The sequence below is a fragment of the Lepidochelys olivacea genome (genome assembly GCF_965140295.1).
Source record: "Lepidochelys olivacea isolate rLepOli2 genome assembly, chromosome: 16".
Taxonomy (NCBI): Eukaryota; Metazoa; Chordata; order Testudines; family Cheloniidae; genus Lepidochelys; species Lepidochelys olivacea.
Window position 1 is genome coordinate 10,211,151 of NC_140426.1, and position 17,900 is coordinate 10,229,050.

Sequence of the window (17,900 nt, forward strand, 5' to 3'; positions counted from 1 at the left end):
ACTAAGGCATGTGTCTATGCCCTATACTGTAGCTGGACACCACACAGGTGTAATTCATAAAATCAAAATGACTGAACTTAAAAACTGGATGGCAACAGACTGAAACCCAGTGCTGATTGAATGTGGTGATATTCTGAACAGAAGGATCTCTCAGCTATGCTTGTAGCTGCGTCCATCACTTCACACTGACTCCGTTATTTGAGACTTCAGAGCGACCACAAATTCCTTAAACCTTATTACAGTATACAGATTTATTTGTATTACCATAGCACCTACGAGCCCCAGTCATGGATCAGGGCCCCATGGTGCTAGGTGCTAGGACAAAAGTTGGTTCCTGCCCCAAAGAGTTCACAATCTGTTAGTGAATTAGATAGACCCCCACTATGATCCAGTATGGCAACGGTTTGGATATTATTGATGCTGTACAGGAGGAAGCTCGTTTGGAGGCTAAGAATGGGGGTGTTTTTATTCCCTCATTGTGGGTCAGGGAAGGGTAGCTAATGTTTTATGATGAGCTATGTCAGGTGGAGAAGAGAGGTGCACATAGGAATCTTGTGCATACAGATCTATGGAGATCAGAAAAAAAAAATCAGCCCACTATTATCTTTGAATGCCAAATCGACCTAGTGAACTCTTGGTACGTGCTAGGAATCAACCCCAAACCTGGCAGAGAGGAGACAGAGCAGATGCCTGTGTCCCTAACTTTGGTTTTATCCCTCACTGAGGGACTCCTCCATCGAGCTCCCACATCAGCCATGTCCCCTCCCTGAGTTTTACATCAGTGGCCCTTGCTGAAGGCAATAACGAGGCACTAATCAGAGCTCTGCAACCCTTGGCTCAGCCCTGCACCAGTATTTGGGGGTGGTGGTGTAAAGAGTAAGTCAGAGGAGATGCCAATGACTCATTAAGGCTGCATGGCCCAGCGGGGTTCCTAGCAGGTCATGCTGGGGAGCTGCTCATAGTAATTACCCTCTCAGGCTTAAAGACCTGGTGGGTGACAGGAGGTGGCTGTGAACCAGTAGAGACAAAGCTCCCATTCAGGAGCCAAACAGCTGGCTGGCTCCTATTTGTCCCCCATTGCTCAGTTAGGAGGGATGGAGGCGCCGGGAACTTGCGGGGTGACTCGACAGTTTTTAGCCGCCGACTAAGTGATGGTCCCAGGGATTTGGGTGCAGAACGGATTTGCGTGGCACGTGGCTTAGGTTTCGGGCTTGCCCTAGGCATTCAGTAGCTATGGCTGAAAGGAGAGGGACTCGCTCATTGGGCTGGCTGGCAAACCCAGGAAGGAGCAGGGAAACGACAGAATCAGACACGCAGGGCTGGATGGAGCCTCGAGGGCATCTTGTCCCTCCCCATCTTGGCTGGGGCAGGATTGAGTTACCCAGACTCTGCTAGAGCGCAGGAATAGCTGGGCTTTTTTTTTTTTCCTCCAAATGGGACAGTTCTGGAGGAATTCTGCCAAGGATCCAGTGGGAAGGGTCCATCCCCTTGGAGTGACCTCCAGAGCTGGGTCCAGGAAGCTGCCCGATCAGAGAAATTGGAGCTCTGATCCAGACAGCGTCACATGGGCTTGCCCGCTACATACTGATGTGAGGCTCTTCTCTTCCCAGGACACTATTGAGGACAAACTGGACACCAAGCACTACCCCTATATCTCCACCCGCTCCTCGGCCTCCTTCAGTACCACTGCAGTCAGGTAGGTAGAGCCCTGCAGAGAGGGGCCACCATGCCCTTTCTGGGAGGAGGTGCAGCTTTGAGACTCATGCCAGCCTTGGCCCTCTGCCCCCCTTGGCTTCTCTCAGTTTCAGGACTTCGTAGGGCACAGAAGAGTTCAGTTAGGCCCCATCTGCATGAGACATCTTTGCTCACATTACCTTAGAGTCTGTGCCTCACATGCCATGATGGATTGTATCCTTCCCACACACCAGTATCAGCCCCCTTCTAGAGAGGGAACTGAGGCACAGGGTAAATAAATGACTTACTCAACATCACACAGATAGCATATGGCAGGGCCAGGAACTGAACTCAGGTCTGCCGAGTCCCCACACAGAGCCTTAAGCACAACTTATCTTCCTATGATACCTTGTAACTCATTATTGCCATGGTCTGCACAAACCAGGCTTGTCCTACACACAATGTGCTCAATCTGCAGCTAGCAATGCGTCCCCCTTTCCGCAGGCCTTGCCTGGCACAGGACTGATCTGTAACTCACTCATGACATTCTTCAGTTTGCTGCGTGGATAGGATCACCAGGTGTGCCTGTGTAACAGGTTAAACTGCTTCCTCCCAGCTCTCCATGGGAGACAACACCTGCCACCAAGCTATTGCCTGGCCAGCCAGGATAACCTGATCACCCCAGGAAAAGAAAAAGGGGGGGTAGAGAAAAAGGGAGCCAGAGAGAACAGAGTAACACTTATCAGAGGGTCTGTTGGTATCTAGTTTATCATCATCTACACCCAAAGTCTCCCCATAAGTTCTCTTACCTTCCAGACACGGCCAAAGTTTCCAGGCCCAGTTGGTGTCCCATGCTCCCTAAACTCAGTACCTTTCTCTCAGGGTAACCTCCCCACTCCTGCTTTCCTTTGGCACTTCTGCCTCCAGGAATGAGCCAGGTCTGGCTTATATAGGCCCAGGCCCTGCCCACTCCCAGCAGGCTCTGAGGGGATTGGTTAACTGGAGTCAGCTACTTGTGAGGTTTTTTCTGCCTCCGTGTGACATTTCAGGCTGTCACAACATCCCAGAATGCATTGCCCAATGGGCTGCTGACCTCCGTGCTGGTACCCCAGGCACTCTCTCCCCCACTAAGGCACTATGGGATAATTGCTCAGGTTTTTGCAACACATATGTGGTTAGGCAGCAGGGGAGGTGTGGCTGCACTGACATGGGTGAGGGAAGTTGCAGTCTGGAAACAGCTCAACCCTGTTTGTTGTAAACGGGTGAGAGGAGGGTGTTGGGACCTGGCTACAAAAGTACATGTGTGTTTGGCAGGTGAATAAACCCACCATCACTCCAGCACCAGCAACTCACAGGGACTCTGCTTTTGTTTCTTCTGTGTTGTTTCCCTTCTGACTCCATAGGAGTGAGGAGCTGTCCAAAGTGCCCAGAGCAAGGCACAGAGTAGGCATGCGGATGTGAGGTACGCCTCGCTCCAGTCCAACAGCAGCCCCCGATGGCCCAGTTCTGAACCCCAACCATCCCCTCGATCTGCCATTGCACCTCACCACTGTCCTGCATTGACGCTAGTCCATGGCTTGAATTTGAATCCTGAACCTTTCCTAAACTGGAACACCTAGAGATGGAAACTGCTCTGTGCCTCAGTGTCCCCCTCTGTAGCAGAGGGACAGCTTACTGCGAATTGAAAACCATTTAAGATCTCTGCATGCAAAGTGGTATAGCAGCACCAACCTTTATTACTGCTGCCTGTGTTCTAATAATATTTAGCACTTTTAATAAACCCTCCCAGCCCCAGGAGAGCAGGCAGCACTGTCAACCTCTCTGCTTCAGTATGGAGTTCCCTGCTTCAGTTTCCCCATAGGTACTGTCACTTATTCAAGACTGCAGAGGGAGCAGAAACCAGGAGTCCTGACTCCCAGCCCTATGCTCAGACACTAGATCTGGGAATAGAACCCAGGAATCCTGACTCCCGGCCCTGTGCTCAGACACTGGATCTGGGAACAGAATCCAGGAATTCTGACTCCCGGTCCTGTGCTCAGACACTAGATCTGGGAACAGAACCCAGGAATCCTGACTCCTGGCCCTGTGCTGAGACACTAGATCTGGGAACAGAACCCAGGAATCCTGACTCCCGGCCCTGTGCTGAGACACTAGCCCACATCTCTCACCAAGTACTGCCCAGAGGAATTCATCTCAGAGGCCTTCACTCTTCTGTAGCAATGAGCAGACATAGGAGTTGATTAGCATGGGGCATAGTGATTTCAAAGCCACCTGGCTGCAGAGACTGTATGTTGTGTTTCACCTCACTCCCTGCTCCCTTCCCTCTCTAGTGCCCGCTATGGACACTGGCATAAGAACAAGGCCCCTGGTGAGTACAGGGCTGGCCCTCGCCTCATCATCTTCATTCTGGGGGGCGTGAGCCTGAGCGAGATGCGCTGCGCCTACGAGGTGACGCAAGCCAGCGGCAAGTGGGAGGTGCTAATAGGTGAGTGCCGCGGACGGTCTGGGCAGAGCCATGCACTGCTCCATCGCACTTTCTGGCTCCATCCCATGCTTCTGTGTCTCACCCTCTCTCTTAAAGCTCTCTTAAAGCTCTCTGTGCCAAAGGCAAGCAGACAAAATCCAGTCTCCAGATGACCGTGTGGGAAGGACTAGTGTCGAAAGCTCATTCCCCCCGCCACACCCACACCCACACCTGAGAACACAGGGTTTGCCCCTACAGACCACTGACCCTTTGAGTCTGGCATCCTGGCTCGGGCAGTGGCCAATACCTGATGCTTCAGGGGAAGGTGACCTCTCTCGCACAGCCAATTTTTCAGTGCTACACAAGGCGGGTGGTTGAGTGGGAGCAAAGGGGAATTTCCTTCCTGACCCCTGAAGTGGTCTGTTTTGGCCCTGAAGCATGAGATTTGATTAATTCGTCTCACACCACAATGGTTTTTATTAGTCAGAAAATGTATGCATCTCCACAGATCTTCTCCACGGCAAATGCTTGGAAGTGCTGCCATAGGGGCAGCACAGAGTGTGTTTATGTCCCAGCGGTAGAGCCAAAATCCAGCTGATGGCAGAGGAGCGAGGAGCCACAAACACACCAGGGGAGAAGGACTGGCTAATGCATGATTCTGACAGGGAGAGACTGGCCTTTTTCTTGGGACAGGTCAAGACTGAAGTGCACCGTGGTGCTCTGTGTCTGCCTGTGCTTTGGGTGGGGGCAGGTCTGGAAGAGCAGGAGCAGGTGTGGGTCCGGTCTGAGGGGGACGGGAGAATCTGCGCCTCATTCTAGTGAGTGCTCTTAGGTCCCCACGTTCCTGAGTATGACATTCACTCCGGCTGGGTTAGCACTATGGGCTCAGTTGACTCCACTCCGGACTGTGCCCTTATCACTGCTCAGCTTGACACACACAAAACGTAGGCCAGCGGCACCCCTCGTGGCTCCTCTAAGCAGTACCTCATCTGCTCACTGGATTTTCTCCATTGGAACATGCACTCCTCACTCCCCTTAACTCCTCCTCTAACCCCCGCAGCCTAGTCAGCCATCTCTCCGTGCCGTCCTGTGTCTTGGGTAACCTCAACATTCTCATGGCACTGTCATATCTCCCGTTAACGTGCTCTCCGGTCTGCGACTCTGTGATCGTTGCATGTGTGTTTAATGTCCCCCGACGATGCTGAGCGTCTCAAACCCTTCCTGGAAGGCAGCAGTTTACCTCCGGGCCTCCTTGCTAAGCAGGGTTCTGACTAAGGTCTAGTCCATTCGATCCCTTCAAGGTTTCTCTCGTATGACCTGGCCCAGCGTCCACTGGAGTCAATGGAAAGACTCCCATTGACTTCAGTGGCCCTGGATCTGGCCTTGGTACTAGTTAGAAGCTTAGCAGCCCAGCAGAAATCTGAGGCAAGGCCTGGGGGAGGAGACAGATGATCGACTGTTGCTGTTGTCTTCATACAACACACCTTGGTTACCCACGGAGGCCCAGTGGTGACCGCGTAAGACCAGCCTCTGAGCTCATGTGTAAATGCACGTGGCATTGCTCATCCAATCATACATTTATCCCCATCTTTCTCTGTGTCTCTCACTGGCTTTTTCACCCATCCTCACCTGCTGTGTATTATGAATATTAGGCCTAAGTTGGAATGTTCCTTTAATTTATTTCTGTTCAAGAAGTCAGCCCGCCTCTGTTCTCTCACAGGTTCTACTCACATTCTTACTCCCACCAAATTTCTCATGGACCTGAGGCACCCCGACTTCAGGGACTCCACTAGGGTATCTTTTGAGGATCAGGCTCCAACAATGGAGTGAGAGCCAAAGAAACAAAGTAAAAGCAGCTTATTAAAGAAAAGAAACTCTTCCACTCGGAAGGGTTTTCTTTGATTCTTCCGTCACTCTTTTTTCTTTAGTTATTATTATTTCTACTCTTCTTTTTTTTTTCTTTTGTTTTTTTGGTTCTTTGATGAGAAAATGCTTGCAGTTCTTACTACCGGTTTGAAAATGTGTCCAGTGCTGCCTCCATTAACCCTATACCATGAATCTCTTTGTGGCCAGAACTTGCCGGCATCCTCATGCCATTAGTTACCCATTACGTAGTCACAGAGATGCAGGTGGCAATGGTTCACTGGCCTTCACTTGACTGGAGAGACGCTTACACTTAAGGCAGCTGAGTGGGGAAAGTGGGGAATCTTGTGATTTGCAGACCGTCAGTGTGTATGCATGGATTTACAGCCCAAGTTAGGCCCTGATGGCACATGCATGGATGTGGAGCGTGAGCTGAGCAATGTGTAGCTGAATCAACAGAGTCCCTTACGTTGGATCCAGAGAGGACCTGCATAGCAGATCGGGTGTTAGGACAAATCATGGTTTCCAGGTGGTAGGGGCCACACAGACTCCTTGTAGCATTCAATAACAGAGTTACATGACTGTTGGATAATAATCACCGCCGCACATCAGATGACTGTCCCCGTCGTTCTGACATTCACTCCACAGGAGAATGTTGGGGTGTTGCCATAGCCTATTTCAATCCTCTGGTGCTAGGATCTGGATGTGGGGGGGATCTGGATGCACAGGGGTTTGTTGGGGAGTTCTGGGTGCAACGGTAATGGGACTCTGCAGAGGGGGTCCAGGTGAAGGTGCTTGGAGTTCAGTGGGGGGTGTCTGTGTGTGTGTGGGGGGGATAGAGTCAGCAGGGGGGTCTGAGTGTGGGGGGTTCAGTGGGGTGGGGATCCAGGTGCAGCTGGTTGGGGCTTAGTGGGGTGGGGATCTGGGTGACTCATTGGGGGGGTCCAGGTGCAGGGGAAGTGGGGCTCAGCAGGAGGGGTTCTGGGTGGGAGGGGTGAGGCTCAGCAGGATGGTCTGGGTATGAGGGGGTCTGGATACACAGGGGTTGGGCGGATGGGGGAGTAGCTCCCAGTACATTGATCCCTCCCCCTGCAGCTGAGGAGCAATGGGAGTGGGTGGGTGGGTGGGGGGAGTTTGCAGAGCTTCCTGCAATCTGGGGGGCAACCTGAGAGTGGGTCTGACCTGGCCTTAGATGCTGTGTAGGGGAAGAGAAAGTCCTGTCCTCCCCAGCCCAGCCGGGACTAGCAACTGAGCCTGGCGCAGGGTAGGAGCCACCAGCCAGGTCTTTCCCCTCCCACCCCCCGCCCCACAGTGATTTACCTCTCTGCCAGCTGCCCTAGGCACCCAAAACATACTGCTGGGGAGGGTCGCATGACTGCTCTTGTGGCTTCTCGTTGCTTCCCCATCAGAAAGTCATTTTTCTGCGGGGAAGCAAAGAAATCTGTGGGGCACATGAATTCTGTGCGTGCACAGTGGTGCAGAATTCCCCCAGGAATAATAAATGAGGAAAGTGTGAAAGTAGGGGAAAGAATCTTAAAGAGCCCTCCATGCATGTGAGTAGAGCAGCACCAGATGGCACTGGCCTGTTTTCTAAAGGGGATGTGACACTGTCTCCCTGCTCCTGGAAATGCTCCAAGTGCCTCGGTTTATTAGAAGCAGCTGGTGAAGGATCAGGTGAACGAAAGCTGCACTGATGCAGATGTGGCTGGATGTTAATTATTCCTGCCTCTTGCCGGCGAGGTCCTCCTGTCGGTTCCAATCAGGCAAACGCTCGTGTCACCGGTACTGCCACCCTGAGCTGCAGGGCAGAGACAATGCACCTCTGCCCCTCCCAGCACTGCCTGCCCTCCATGTCTGTCGCCCCATCCAGTACATGCTAGGGATTGTCAGTGTGATTATCAAGGTGGCCAGGAGCCCAAGGGCTCCTCTTTAGTTTTGTTTAAACTGGATCCGCTTGCGGGCCACTCTCATCATCTGAACCCAGACCTGTGGCCTACAGAGCTTACAAGTCCGTTCATGCACTGTCCCAACTTGACAGTCCCAAGCAGCCACTGTATTAAAGGGCCACTGTCCATGGCCAGAGGTTGAGTGCAAATGTCATTCAGGTGCAAGGGAGAGAATCAGCTTAATTGGCTTTACCAGACCGTATGTTAGCATCCAGGCAAATATTTCTTCAGTGCAAAGTCTTTTGGTTCAGATTTAAGCATCAACCGCCTCCCCCACTGCCAAGTTTGCCAGGCAAAAGCATCTGAGGAGGCAAGTTTGCTGCACAAATTCACAGCATGACTCTAAATACATTTGCGTTGAAAAACATCCATAGCAATGACATCTCTTCTGCCTCCCTGGGCTGCTCACCTGGCATGCACTGGAGATGCCAGATTGTCTCAGGGTCCCCTGCTTATCACACACCCATGCTCCATCCAGTCTGCAGTCAGACGAGATGGGGACGAGAAGTGCTCGGTAGAGCCCAAATGTCTGTGCTGCGCTGTTCAGGACCCGCTTCTTGAACATTGCTCTGGGGTCTGGATCTCTGCTTTCACAGGATGCAAACAGCAAAAGCTTTGTTAAAAGCGAGGCGATTGCTCCGGCCGACCTTAAGTACCCTAGTGGGAGTTTCTCATCGGTGCTGGTGGCATGCCGATTGCAGGCAGGTGGCACAGGGTTTGGTGCTACAGATAGTTTATTTCTTTCAGGGGATGCGTGTCCACATTTTTCGTTGAGCGCGGGGCCCAAACTGGACACAGTCGTCCAGCTGAGACCTCACCAGTGAGCGGGACTGTTCCGTCCATGCAGAGAGCCAGTGGCAGAGTCATGGCTAGAACCCGGGTCATTTGCCGTACTGAACATCCCCATCCAGGTGCCTGACCAGGATTTTAGAATAACCAAAGAAGAGGCTGCTCCCAGAGACCCTAGCCCAAGTTTTTATAAGGCATGCTGGGACAGGCCTTTGGGATTTATCCAGTGCAGAGTCCGACGCAGTACGGACAGGAGTAATAAAATGCATAGGCGTGGTATCTCATTGTTGAGTGCCTCGTCACTTGGACCATAACAACTGACGCCCAGTGCCAAGGTCTAATTGCTAGACTGGTTCTCAACCAGGGGTACGTGTAGTCCTGGGGGTACTCTGAGCTCTTCCAGGGGAACATCAACTCATCTAGCTGTTTGCCTAGTTTTACAACAGGCTGCATGAAAAGCACTAGTGAAGTCAGAATAAACTAAAATTTCATACAGACAATGACTTGTTTATACTGCGCTATAGACTATACACTGAAATGTAGGAACAATATTTATATTCCAATTGATTTGTTTTATAATTATATGGTAAAAATGAGAAAGTCGGCAATTTGTCAGTAATAGTGGGGCTGGGACACTTTTGTAGCTTTACGTCTGATTTTGTAAGCAAGTAGTTTTTAAATGAGGTGAAACTTGGGGTACACAAGACAAATCAAAGAGGGACAGTAGTCTGGAAAGGTTTGAGAACCACTAGACTACACAGCCTTGCAGTTAGACCACGGGACTGTGAGTCAGGAAAACTAAATTCTGGTCCTGAAGCTGCCACAGTTGTGTACATCATTGAGTACATCATTCTGCCTTTCTGTGCTGCAGTTTCCTCACAATGGGGATAACAGCCCCGAGCCTCCAGGAGGTTTAGGCACCTGCCCCCCATTGATTTCATTGCAGAGGGGCAGGGACAGAAGAGAAGAGAGGGAAGCTCTCACATATAGCAGCATTTATCCCCAAATACTTCAGGAGTCACTTAGGCCCAGATCCTGAATTGTATTTAGGAGCCTAACTCCCACTGATTTCAATGTAGGCACCTAAATACCCTTGGGGATGTGAGTCAGTGATATTTACCTTCCTTTGTGAAATGCCTTGAGATTTCTGGATGAAAAGCTGTATAAAAGCGCCACGTATTTTAACAGTGCTGCCAACTTTCACAGTATTAGCTGTTTTACTTAAAGCCCCAGCTCCAGGAGTCATGTGATTAAATGAGACGCTCGTCTTTCACGTTTGTCTTTTAAAGTATGTTTCTAGCCAGCCTGGTTGCAGAGGAAAGCTTGAAAACACGAGCCCCTAAGGCCTCAGAAACTGGAAGGCAACTAAAAAGAACCCCCAAAGTGTATGACTCTCTAAAATATCATGATGTTTGCAGCCTGACCCATGATTTCTGAATGCTTTGGGATGGCAATCAGATACAGGGACCTAGGGGATCTTCAGGCCCCTCGGACTTTTTCTGTAGCAGATAATTTTCTTGGGATCTATGTGACGAAGGTGACGATTCCAGCACCGGGAGGGCTGCTCTCTCTTTTGGAAGAGCTCCAGCATCTTGCCAGTCGTTTCTCTTTCTCCAAGAGGGCAGCTCGGCCTGCCGAGCACAGGATTGGCAGACTCAGGTGTGAAAAACAAGTCAACCCAGATGGTCGGCTTCCTTCCAGTGATGCCTACATCTCTGGTGCTTTACAAGCAATATGGCAAGGAGTCTGGGGGGAGAGGCCAGGGGGCTCCCAGAAGGAAATAAAGCAGATCTGCTGTGGGGGGTGGGTGGGATTTGCCCAGGTTGCCTCTCCTCGCAGTATATGAGCTGCTGTTCATATTGCAGGGAGCAGGGTTAAAGCGACAGAGTGACAAGACCTTCTTTCTCCCCCACCCCCTCCTTTCTTGCCTTATGCAAGAGAAACTCGCAGTTCACTCTTGCTGAGGCTTGAGACAAGGGGCCGAGTCTGTGGGGCAAACCTGGTGCGGATGAGGATGAGCCAAATCGCCACACATCTGTCCCCTCCCTCCACCCTGCAGCCGCTCAGCCAGGGTGAGACCATTCTGTAGAGCAACCAAGCGTGGGGACCCCGAGCCCAAATTCGGATGCAACTCTCTGCATTAACCAAGTGTTTCGGATACACTGTATACCCGCCTTTCCCCACCGCTGACGTGAGCCAGAGTAGAGGGGGGTGGGTAACATGGCTTAACTCCTCCACTGAAAAGAGTCGGATGGGACGCCTCCTACTCCCTGGTGCACGTGTGTGCGTGTCACAAAACCACCAGATGCAGTTGGGTACGGTGGGCAGTCCCAGCTCGGGAGAGTCCCTGGGGTGGGAGTGGATTTGTCTATGCCTTAGGCAGGGGCTGGGAGTCATTGCACTGGGCTGGAGTTGGGTTCCCTGTATAAATATCATGAGGTGGGAGCGATCAGGGGCCTATTTCTGGTTTCATGTACAGCAGGGAGATGTGGGAATAATTCCGTTGACCTCAATGATGTTGCGGCTGTCTGCTTGGCCATACCATGCATACAGTCTTGGATATCTTAGCCTGGTGCCTGGCAAGGCCAGGGACTGAGCTGCATGGATGCTGAACGGGTGCCATGAGGGAGAGTCAGGAGAGGTTCCTGCTGCAGTGATCAGTTCCCAGTTTCAGAGGGCAGCTTGTGAAGGCTTCCCACTCCCGTTCCCTGCTCTTTCTCTTCTCTGGCCTGTTCCAGCATCTCCTGCCGCTGCACCCAGCGAGCGACTGGCACCCTCTCTACCCAAGGATGCCGTTCGCTGCTGGCAAAAGGAACCAGCCCCATTGACACACCTTGATTTCCTCCCTTATGTAAGGATGTAGGCCCAGCCCGTGGCTGAAGGTTCTTCTGCCTGCCTGTATAAGTCTAGCTTCCTGCGACCCCCCTTTCTCCTCCGCGCCTGTTCTCCATCTTTCCAGGGAGGCACATTTTCAAGTGCTGACGACTTTCCATGTGGGTCTCCTCTCCCGCCCGAGATGGCGGCGGCCGTGGTGGTGGTTGTGTCTTTCCCCGAGGGCTGCCATTGCACGTGCCGTCCTCATGCGCCACGCACCACGCCTGCCACTCCATGCACGCCATGCCGTCCATGCCCCCACCACACCTTCCATGCCTCATTCCGTTGCTGAACCTAGTTCTCTTGCGGAGAGGCCTCCGTCTATTTCTTTTTCTTTCCTTTATTGTTTTCCGCAATAGAGACACTCTTAGTGCCGTAGGCGGCCATTTTTGCAAGCATTTCCAATACCGTGCTCTCTGTGCAAGGTAAGGCCTCAGGGATTAGAATTGGCCTCCGCTCGCCTGGCCAAGGCAGTGACCATCGCTGGGGAGGGAGGGCAGGTTCAGGGGCAGGGGGATGCCCTTGCGGGGGGGGGTGGGGGGGGTGCACACACGCTGCTCTCACACAATGCCTGCTCTCTCTCTCTCTCTCCCCCTCGCTTCCAGAGCAGTAGCGAGCATGGTGCGCGCTTTACAGCCAAAGCAGTCCAGCTGCGTTAGCGAACGCCCGCCAGGCCCTGTCATCCCCCCACATCCCTACTATAGACATGGGGCCACCCATACAGCCGCGAGGGAGCATGGAGGGCGGACGGGGGGCTCTGCCACCAAGCCACACGCCTCTTTCTCTGGCAGCCCAACGAGGTGCCGATCCAAGTGTGGACGTACGCTCAGCTGCGAGGGCGCACCCTCCCATGCTCAGACTGGCCGTACCAAAGCCCTCCAATGGGAAGCTCATTCCCTCCCCAGCACCTGAAACACCAACCTTAACTTTGCTGCCTCGGCCGTCACTATGCGGGGGGAGCAGGGCTGCCCAGGCCCTTTCTTAGATGGGGTGCACAGGCTGGATCGCAGCGTGAAAGCTGCCGAACTGACCCTTCAGAGTGCTAACGATCTACCCGTCCGTCCCTCTGCCTCCCACAGGGTCCACTCACATCCTCACCCCGCAGAAACTGCTGGACACGCTGAAGAAACTGAATAAAACAGATGAAGAAACCAGCAGTTAAAACAAAACAAAGCAAACAAAAGGACGACGACTCCATCTTCCTGGCTTATGGCAGTCCTCCCGTTGGCTGTCCCGCTAACCGTTACTTTGCTGAGCCACGGCTCCATCTCCAGCCCCGAGCTTTCTCCCTGTTCTTGTTTCTAGAAACCTGCCCACCCCCACTTGCCCCTCATTTTAAGCAAAAGTGTTTGTGTTGGGGAGTGGGGGGCAGGGAAGCGGACACAAAATGCATTGTGTTAAAAAAAGAAAAAACCCTAAATGCAAAAATATTTATGCTCTATGTATGTATCCCAAAACCCCAAACCAAACTCATTTTCAAATAACCCATTTACCCATCGCTATAGAAGAATTTTCCAAAGCGTTTTTCCAGGCTGGATGGATGCACATGAATTATTTACAGCGATGTGTGCTTGTCCTAACCCAGATGCAAACACAACTGCTCCATATAGGGATTTGCTCGAATACGGACTTGGTAGAGTTCTTTCCGTTACTGCTGTCATTGGGGTTTTTTCTCCATTTTTTTGGGGGGTGTATGTGATTCTTAAAGGTGCAGTTATTTTGTGTTTCCTGCAGGAATATGTTAAATTGGGGGTTACCCATAATTCCAGCAAACCTGTCCCCAAATCTTCTGCGGCATCCTCTGCTGACAGAAGTTGACCAGCCCTCCCCTCTCCCCCAGCAAGGTTCAGGTGAGCACATCTGGACAGATCAATCAGATTGCTGCTGGGAGGGGTGACCTCTTGCTTTGCATGCGTAGGCGGGGCTTCTGAGAACAGCCAATCAGGACTTTGTTTGAGAGGTGGGGGTTAGATTTGCATGTACCAATAAGGTGACCAGACAGCAAATGAGAAAAATCGGAACAGAGGGTGGGGGTAATAGGAGCCTATATAAAAAAAAGACCCAAAAATCGGGACTGTCCCTATAAAATCGGGCCATCTGGTCACTCTACATACCAATCAGCTCATTGGTCTAACTAGGCTGGTAGCCTGATTCTGCAGGTGGTCATTGCTTGATGTTTCAGAGGAAGGGGTAAAAGCCAAACGGTGCACCGCGCTGACTGGGGGGAGAGGGGTAGAAATGGGGGAAATGGCTGAGCTCCGGTCAATGATTGGGCAGTTGGGACTAGAGACTAGCCCCCCCCTCCCAAGCTTTAAATTGGGATTCTAGGGTTATTTTGCAGACAGAAAGAAGGGACATTTTAGCCCTACCTCTCACCACAAAATAACACCCCCTAGAGGCGGAGTCCAAACCTGCTGTTGCCCAGACATCCTTGCTAGTTAGGGCTGCACTATACTGCATCCTTTATCCAATGGTTTAAACCTTTTCCTTCCTAGCCTGAGTTTGGCATATTCCTTAAAGAAAAAAAAATATAAAAATATATCTGTATACGGACATATTTTTGTTAAACGTGTGGGGTCAAAAAAGTCTCTCTTTGCTTGCAAAAAAATTAATGAAACCAAGACTGTTTATATCTCCGTATTGAAGTTAAAAAAAAAAGAAAAGAATAAAAAAAATAAGCTAAAGGCCGTCACCTCCTCAGTACCTCTTAAGATCCCGTCCGCACTGGCCCTAGTAGTGCCTCCCCCGTTCGTTTCTGCTGTTGTCGTCCAGTAGTGAAATGTTCATGACTGTGGAAATTGCCCAAACTCTCCCAACCCGGCCTCCCCATGTCCATCTCTCACAGCGGACTGTGTGTATATTAGTTACGGTGTCTTGTGATGTTTTTACAAGCTTGGCGTACAGTGGGTAAACTAGACCTTGTTACTTTTCCTCAAATTATTTCCTTTTCCTTTCGCCCGCCACCTCTGCTCTGCGATAGTTTAGGGGTCCTTCCCCCCCCCTCCCCGCCCCAAAGGAATTGAACCCCTCCTCCCACCCTGGCCTTCCCAAATAGATCTCTCGGTTTCATAGGTGTTTCGATTTTTTCCTTGTCATCTCCCCTGTTCCTGGCCCATAACATTAGATAAGGGCAAAGGCTGTAAACATTTGCACTGATATTTGTTCGTTATCTCTTGCCCCTTCCCCTCGTTTTTATTTTTTTTAAATTAGCGTTGTACTTGATTCGGGATCTTGTCTGTTGGACATTTATTGCTTTTTTCTGTTACAGTTATTTATATAAACAAATAATTTATCAAAAAGGAAACATTTTAAAAGCATCTTGTCTTGGAACTTGTTTACCTAGAAACTTACTGGAATCTTAAGTGTTTGAAAAGTGTTGAAGCACAAACATATATCATCTGTGTATATCTGTTCTTCTGTACGAAAGCACTCGAGTCAATAAATAAATACGCTCCCATACATGGTGCAAGAGGCTGCCTAGTGGGTCTTCTGTTGGGGGCGGGGAGGGGGAAGGAAGGTTGGTTAGAACATGAAGAGAGTGCCCCCCCCCCTCTAGCCCCACTCTCGGAAGCAGATCTGGTTGCAAAACAGAGGGTGGAAAACATTGCAACTTTTATTGTTCATTCCCCCTCCCTTTTCAGAGGTTGAAATTTTGATCCACTTTCATCAATTTCAATGAATCCACAGCCGATTAAAAAAAAATATTCACAGATGTCATCAATCCCCCCAGACCTGAAGAAGAGCTATGTAGCGCCAAAGCTTGTCTCGTTCACCAACGGACGTTGGGCCAATAAAAGATATGACCTCACCACCTTGTCTCTTTAATATCCTGGGACCGACACGGCTACACCAACACTGCACCCATCAGTTCCCCATCTCACTCCCTCACCTGCCCCAGCCCACCTCCTGACGCCCCATTTGTCTGTGAAAGTCAAAATGTTGACAGAATAATATGGAGACTTGCAGCAGCTCTAAGCTTTGCAGAATTTTCTACTAGGACTGCAGGATTGGCCACACTGGGTAAGACCCATCCCGGCTGGTACCCAGCCCCCAATCAATGCTTTAATAATAATACCTTGCTCTTTCATAGGACTTTGCCTCAATAGATCTCAAAGCGCTGCACGAGGGAGGTCAGTATCAGGTGGGGAATCAGGACCAGAGCGGGACCGTGACCTGCCAAGGTCACCCAGCAGGCCAGTGGACAGCTGAGCCTAGAATCTATGTCCCCTGAGTTGCAGTCCAGTGCTCTAGCCATTAGGTCACACTGCCTCACCTGCTTATAAGGCAGAGGTAGGCAAACTACCATCCGGTCCCTGAGCAGCCCCCGGCCCCTCCCCAGAGCCTTCCCTCGCCATGCCATTCTGCTTCCCTCCCCTCAACCTCCCACCCCCAACACCCATTGTGGTCATCTGCACATGCCCAGAGACCTTGCGCCAGTCTCCACCGAGAGTGGGCAGCCGGGAAGCTCGGGGGGAGGGGGATGCTTGTGGTAGCTGGGTGCAATGGGGTTGAGCAGCTGAAGGAATGGGAGAGCCTGGTGTCCATGTTCGGGGGGAGCCTGCAACCAGTATCGGGGTCCCGCCAACAGGGGCTGCTGGTGCTGCCGCTGGATGGCTCTGAGCTAGCAGGGAGAGCCGAGGGCCCTCGAGCTGCCCGTTCAGCGGGCACTACAATGGCACCAGTCCCCGTGGCCGTGCGATGGCAAGGTCATGGCTGCTGCGTGCCCGGCTGTGGGCGAGCAGGGGGGCAGGTGTGACAGGGGAGGGCAGGTGGGAGTGTCAAATGCCACGCCTGACACTGGGTCCCGGCCAGCACTTGGAGAGACTGGGTTAGTCATTGTGCACCTGATAAAGTCATTGGGCACTTTGCCCCTGAATTCCTCAGGCTCATGCTGTCTGCTGTGTACAATGGAGGCCTGCTACATCCCTAGCAGGAGGGACACTGCAGTAAGCACGTCGCTGAAATCAGGAGCCTTACCTCAAGCAACTGCGCCCCCCACCCCGCCGCGCTCAGGGGCACTGGGCTGCATGCAGAGGGTCGTCTGATAAAGAGCACTGCACTGTTTGCGATGGGAAAGAGCTAAAGAAACGCACTGAGTGTGCGAACACCTGCGAGGAGTGGGGAAAGCAGAGGTCATGGAAACAAACCTTGAGCCTGTCGAGGTAGCAGTTCCAGAGCTCCCCAGGGCAGAGGTGTTACACGGCGAATCCTAGCTCCCACCTGCGTGAACTCCCAAGGCCTGGTAAGTCTTATGTCTCTGCACACACGGTCCACTAGAGGCCCCCCCCCACCTTCCTGCATGTAGGGTACACTGCTCTGCGCTGCGGCCCGTTCATCTTCTTGGAGCTGGCGGGAAAAATTGTCTGCCACCAGTTGTCACGGAGTCCCTGGGCGATGCTCTGGAACTGGTCCCCATGAAGCCAGTCAGGACTCTGGGGAAGTCTCCTCCTTTCTGAGAGCAGCCTGTCTGCAGGACACACAGCTCACACAGCTTCCACCTTCCTGGGTCTGACCTCGGAGCATTCAGCATCCTCTGCCCCTCCATGCGCTTCCCACAGCGAGTCCGCCCAGGCAGGGCTCCTGGGGAAGCCAGAGGGTCCTGCTCCCCAACTCTGCAGTCAGACGTGACTCTCAGCCAGCCAGTAAAACAGAGGTTTATTAGACAACAGGAACACGGTCTAAAACAGAGCTTGCAGGTGCAGAGAACAGGACCCCTCAGCCGGGTCCATTTTGGGGGGCAGTGAGCCAGACAACCACATCTGCACTTCACGCCATGTCCCAGCCAGCCAACTTCTGGTGAGAAAATGTAAGGCAAATTTTGCCATTTCCCCCTCCTCCCCATCTCACTTTCCAGCCAACTCCCTATTGTTTTACAGGCAGAAGGGCCTGGAGGATCAACACACACTGGGGTTGTGGCAGGTTTCAGAGTAGCAGCCGTGTTAGTCTGTATCCGCAAAAAGCGGAGGAGGACTTTGTTAGTCTCTAATGTGCCACAAGCACTCCTTTTTTGTGGGGGTTGTGGTAGTTTATGATCTGAGATGAGGTCAGGCTGGACTTAGCTGTCTAATACAAGCCCCTGGTGCTGGGGGAAGGGATCTGTGGAATCTTTCCAGCTGTACAATAGGGCCTGGATGCCTTATCATAATCATAGAATATCAGGGTTGGAAGGGACCTCAGGAGGTCATCTAGTCCAACCCCCTGCTCAAAGCAGGACCAACACCCACTAAATCATCTCAGCCAGGGCTTTGTCAAGTCGGGCCTTAAAAACCTCTAAGGATGGAGATTCCACC

The 17,900-nt window shown here is 51.8% G+C and overlaps 1 protein-coding gene across 2 annotated transcripts in view; it reads left to right on the plus strand.

The window, feature by feature from the left end:
* STXBP1 (syntaxin binding protein 1) overlaps positions 1-15,079 on the plus strand; it is a 66,467-nt gene extending 51,388 nt beyond the window's left edge. The window contains exons 17-20 of one of the 2 annotated variants that reach the window (XM_084649801.1): positions 1,611-1,696; positions 4,005-4,159; positions 5,859-5,984; positions 12,690-15,079. In XM_084649801.1, the coding sequence (XP_084505927.1) occupies positions 1,611-1,696; positions 4,005-4,159; positions 5,859-5,968 (351 nt within the window). In that variant the 3' untranslated portion in view covers positions 5,969-5,984; positions 12,690-15,079. The remainder of the gene's footprint in view (positions 1-1,610; positions 1,697-4,004; positions 4,160-5,858; positions 5,985-12,689) is intronic. The other variant, XM_084649802.1, reaches the window with a different exon arrangement.
* The last annotated feature ends 2,821 nt before the right edge of the window (positions 15,080-17,900 follow it).